The 5,527-nt window shown below is 48.0% G+C and overlaps 1 protein-coding gene across 1 annotated transcript; it reads right to left on the bottom strand.

The window, feature by feature from the left end:
- Positions 1–4,306: 4,306 nt before the first annotated feature.
- On the bottom strand, positions 4,307–5,193 carry LOC105827588 (chromosome unknown open reading frame, human C20orf173). The gene is made up of 3 exons (XM_012665790.1): positions 4,885–5,193; positions 4,489–4,667; positions 4,307–4,337 (listed from the first exon to the last, which is right to left on the bottom strand). Exons 1-3 carry the CDS (start codon positions 5,191–5,193, stop codon positions 4,307–4,309), a joined length of 519 nt encoding a protein of 172 aa, XP_012521244.1.
- Positions 5,194–5,527: the final 334 nt, after the last annotated feature.

The following is a 5,527-nucleotide window of genomic DNA, read 5'->3' as shown; positions in this document are numbered from 1 at the left end:
CCACAGGAAGTCTTGAGTTGAACTCATCAGCTGTGAAATGGGAATAAAGGTGGAGCTGTAAGTAGGAAGATGGGTTGACATTATTTATAAGGAGCAAGTTGGCTCCAGTTCCAACCTGTGCTCTGCCCCCACCTCACACAAGAAACTACCTTCTACTCTCTGGAGAGGTTGAGCACAAAAGACCAAGCATGGCTGAGGCTGGAATTGAGGTGGGGGAGGAGGATTGAAAGGAAACACCCAACAGAAAAATGTGAAGACATTGACGTTTGGACATCTCTCCAATAAGAGCACTGGCAGCTTCTACTTCCCTCCTCTAGGAATGCTCCCTTTGGGGTTGTCCTTCTTGGAAAGCCTTTGTAAGCCCCAGCAGCCACACTGAGAGACCCACATGGATGGTAATGAAAGCCCCTGGCCAACAGTCCCTGCTGAACTCTCCCAGCCCGCAGCCAGAATCAACTTGCTGGGTCTGTGAGTGAGCCATCCTTAAAGTGAATTCTCTGGCTCCATTTGAGCCGCCTCAGCCAAAGCCATGTGGAACACAGAGATGTCCCCACTGAGTCCTACTCATGTTGCAAAATCAGGAACAAATAAATGATTGTTGTTTAAATCACTAAGTTTTGGTTTGTTTATTTAACAGTGATAGGTAACTGAAATAGTGACTCTCTTCAAATGAAAAGGAAAGCAAAAGATTGCCAGATGTGTGAGAAAACCTTCTAACTAGAGACTAAAAGATACAGAGAAAAGGAGCCCAGAGGAAACAGAGAAAACACAAGGGGCAAATGTTATATCATGAGTTGCTAAGAGCAGATTGGAGTCTCTGAAATGTGAACAGGAGTCAGTTTTAAAAAGGAATGTTCAGAGAACAAGAAAGTCCTTAAAAATTAAAAATATGCTTGTGTTGATGAACATTGTGGTTATATCCAGGTGTTTTTTTGTTTTTTTGTTTTTAATTTGAAAGAGTGCTGCTGAGAACATTCTTATGCATTTCTCTTAGTACATACTGAAGGGTAGAATTGCTGAGTCAGAGAGTTTTTGAATGTTCACGTTTTTTCCTCACATTTTTTTTTGGCCATTTTTCACCATTTGTGTCTATACTAATATATCAGAGATCTGTGGGTCCACATCTTCTCCATTACTTGGTATAATTGGACTTTTAAATATTTGACTATTAAGAATTAAGATGGAAAATGGTATCTCATTTGTGGTCTTGATAACTTCCCTGACACCAATCATATTGGTGCTCAAATGTTTATTGACCATATGTGGTTTTTTCCCTCTGTGTCAGTTTATGTCTTTTGTCCTTTTTTTCAAATGGTTGTTTTTGCTCTTATTGTTTAAGAATTCTTTATGTAGTATTGATACTAACTTTTCTCAGTTACGTGTATAGTGATCATCTTCTCTGGGTTTTGAAGTTTTTTCGACTTGAAGGGGTCTGGAGGAACAAAAGTTCTTACATTTAATGTAGTCAAATTTATCAATCTTTTATAGCCAGTACTTTTTGTGTCATGTTTAAGCAATCTTTTTCTGCCACAGGGTCTAAAAGGTTTATATTTTCTACTTGAGTTTCCAAGTTTTGTTTTTGACATTTCAGCCCTTAACCCATCTAGGGTTGAATTTTTATATATGCTCTGTGGTAGGGATTCAATTTTATCTTTGTCCATATAGATAACCATTTTTTTTGCAGTTCCATGTATGGAACAGTCTACTTCCATAGACTGTCCTAGCAAATTCTACTTCCTCCAAAAATAGTAAAACTGATCAATTTGATGTGTTTGATCACATTGAGAGGAGATTTGCCAATCTCTCAAAGTTTGGGAAAGAGTTAATGATGGGTACATAGGAAACTAAGCAATTTTTTTGAAGCCATAATAACCAAAATGGTGAGGTAACTATTTTATGGAGGCTGGAAAGGGGAATAACTAAGGGGAAGAATGGTGTAAGAGGCTTAACTGTTTTTCTTCCAGACTAGAAACCAATAGATAATATCTGAAAACTGAAAACAAAAATTAAAGCAATATACCCATGTAATTCCCCAGCACTTGTTCAATGAGCGTAGGAGCAAAGTGCTCAGAATAGAGGCTACAGTACGGATGACAACGTGGACTCCTCACCTGGGCTCACCTGACTACTGCTCGTCTGAACACCAAATTTGCCAGCACCAATCCCCCCCTGGTGACACTCCCCAAGGGAACTACCCAGCCACCTGGTGGCACCCATTTGTCCTTACTGGAAAAGACATTCTGGATCTGAACTTTCCCTCCCTGTCCGTGATGCTTTGAGAAGCGCCATGGTCAGTGGCTGTAGAGACCTTCTCTTCCGCTGTGTTATACCACTCAGTGTAAGAAATAAGGCGACTGGCTGCTGCCCTTGGGATGCGCTGGCCTCATCACACACTGGCCTCACCCAGAGGCAGCCAGCTCATGGAACAACAGGCTAGCTCTGAAGACTGAATTTGGGCTCCACTTCTAGCAAAGTGATGAATTAAAAGATAACCTGAAAATCCTTCTACTACAAATGCCCAGAACTGCTAGACAAAACATAATATTCAAATTTTTAAAAACCGTATTTATTTTTGAATGTATAATATGGGTCTGTGGTACATAATCCAAAAGGTACAAACAGTAAATGAAGAGAAAATATCCATCCATCCCTTGTTCCTCCTTACCTGTCTGCTCCCTGAGGCCATTGCTAATGTTTTATGTACCCTTCCCAAGTTAATTGGAAAATTTACAAGCATACATATATACATACCATATATTATTTTAATAAAAATGATCTTAAATACAGAGCAAAGGTCAAAAGAAAAACAGGAAGTCCCCAGAGGCCAGAACTGAAAAGAGAACTGAAAAACAGCCAAGAAATTTAGGAGTTTTAAGGCCCAGGTGGGCAGAGGGCCTTGAGCCCAGAGGAGGCAGAGGATTGGAACTGAGGCCCCTAAAAAAGACCCTGAGAACCTCAAAATGCTAAACCTTCAAGTGAAAAGCTGGACTAGAGAAGAAATCTACCCTACAGTGGGGATGAAAGACGGAGGCTTCTCTGCGTGGGAAAAGAGCCTCCCCCAATGACTCAAAGTCTGGGTTTGTACTTTGCATGGAGTTGGGTCTAAATTACACCCACCTCATGCTCTGGGGATCAGGTGTGCCCTGAGCTCTGGAGGTGAAGTCTGGCCCTTCCTTCCAGACACTTTGCTCACAGGTAAGAGAATCAGGCCAGGATTTTATTCAGCACCAGACTGATCTCCATAGAATTTCCTCTTGCTCATTACCCCTGAGAGTCTTCACAGTCACACTGCTGCTGTTGCTGCTGCTGTAATCCCAGCACTCCCCTGCATTCACACCCAAGGACTAGGACTTGTGGGACTCAGCTCAGCATCACGTGTGGGCAGTGCCCACACACTGCAGTTGATGAACAGCTTCCATTTCTGCTACTGTACCATCCAGGGACAGCATCTCCTTGGAGTAATTGGTCTGATTAGCATCCTCCCAGTAATAGAACCACTTTCCTTGCTGTTCTGATCCAAATCCAAAGAGGGTGACCTGGTGGATGATGGAAGGGTGTGTCACAGCAGACTCCTGTCCTTACCCCCATCTCCCCTCATTCAGCATCTAGTGTGACAGGCTGCCTCCAGGAGCTGGGAGGAGGATGGAGCTCACCTTCTCAGGGAACACAGACTCAGGACACAGTGAGGTAAGCACTCCCGAAGAGCCATCCACGAGCCCAAAAGAGAGAGCATCAACTAGCTGCTCCTCATCATGTTGGAGGGAGAGAGAGGATTCCCCGGGGCATGAGAGGAGGGCAGCGGTGAAAAGGGATGAAGCGAGCTGGACGCAGTGGTGCACCTGGAGTCCTGGCTACTCGGGAGGCTAAGGCAGGAGGAGCGTTGAGCCCAGGAGCTCCTGCCTGGGCACAGGTGTGCAAGACACGGAACAGAGCCATGAGCCCCAGGGATGGCCCCCAGCCCTGGTCATCCAGCCAGTTGCCCTGGTGGTACCTGGGGCCCTCCCCACTGCAGCCCACAGCCACATCCGTTTCCTTCCTATCCCCCCACCTTGTCTTTGCCATGTCCTATGCCACTAGAAAACTGGGCCATCTTCTGAAATCTAAGAAAGAATTGGAGGTGGGGAGTTTCATCCGCCCCAGGTGCCCCCAGTAAGCTCTCAGAGGGTTTCCCCTGAGTGCCTGCTGTGGCCCCCTGCAGTGGCCTCCCATTGCCCCCACACTGAGAATGTCTGGGACAACTCCATACCTCGTCACTCAGAGTGTCTGAAGTCCTTGCCAGGTCAGGAAGCTGCAGCAGCAGCGGCAGCTACCTCCAGGAACCTTGGTCGCTGGCGTTCCTGGGACAGATGAAGCATCTGTGGGTTAGTTCCCCACATCTGTCTCGAAGCCCCAGATCAGGGCCAGGTTCACCCTGGGAAGGAGAGCAGAGACTGACAGGACTTTGGGGCACGCCTGGCCTTCCCGCTCCACCCTGTCCTCAGCACCCACCTGAAGGCCACGGGGTGCTGGTCCATGTTGCTGCCCAGGCCAGAGCCAGGCAGGATCTGTGGGCTCCCCAGCATCGCACAAGCCCCACAGGAGAGATCAAAATGGCTTGTGGAGGGTCTGGGAATCACTTTAAATAGTGTCGTCCACACTTTGCCAAGCTCACTCCCTGAGTTCATGCCCTGGGAACAGCAGGAGGGAGGAGATTGGGGCTGGGCCGGGTGAAGGAGCACAGACCTGGGAGGGCGAGGCTTCCATCCAGAAGGCAGGGGTTGTGGCTATGGAGACGGGAGATGCACCACGCCTGGGCCCAGGGCAGGGGTTTGGGCCAGAGAGTAGGAGACGGGCAAGGCCCAGTAAGGCTGGAGGATGGGACTGGGCCCAGGGCTGACCACTGACCAGCCACCAGAGCACAGTGTCAGAGGCCATAGACTCTTTTGTCCTCATCAGGTACCCCTTGGTCTTCTCACAGCGTGCGTCAAACCAGTTACATCCTCCAGCTGCGTGGTGGCAGGAGGAGCAGTTGAAGGTCTCAGAAGGGCAGCCACACTTCCTGGATTTGAACCAAGGGCAGGTGCAACTCCATGGTACCAAGTATGTCTGTTCTTCCTGGAGTGCTGATTCAGGTGTCAGATCCAAGCAGGGGGCCGTCAGCCATAAGATGAGCACCCAAAAGACCCACAGGACAAAAATCTGCCAGCGCTTCATGTGTGGCCCAGGCAAAGACTCCTGTGGCAGGCAGCGGACTGGCTTCTCTGCCTGGAAGGAGGAGGCGCTGAGATCAAAGGCAGCACGAGTGTCCCTCTGTCCTGTCAGCCTCCATGGCTCCCCAACCCTCCACCCCACCCCTCCTTCCAGCCCCTCATCTCCTGCCTCCCTATCCATTTGCTCACCCCCAAAGAGATCTCTGACTGGGTGTGGAATAGAAGATGCCAGGACAGAGAGAGAACATGAGGCTTAGTCCTGCAGGAGGGAGGCCTGGCTCCCAGTGGGGTCCTTGCTGCCATCCCAGTTACATCATGGATCTCATCACAAGGTACAC

Source organism: Propithecus coquereli, unplaced genomic scaffold (assembly GCF_000956105.1).
Source record: "Propithecus coquereli isolate 6110/MARCELLA unplaced genomic scaffold, Pcoq_1.0 Scaffold122, whole genome shotgun sequence".
Lineage (NCBI taxonomy): Eukaryota > Metazoa > Chordata > Mammalia > Primates > Indriidae > Propithecus > Propithecus coquereli.
Note: the sequence above shows the minus strand (reverse complement) of the source record. Positions and strands in the feature narration are given on the sequence as shown.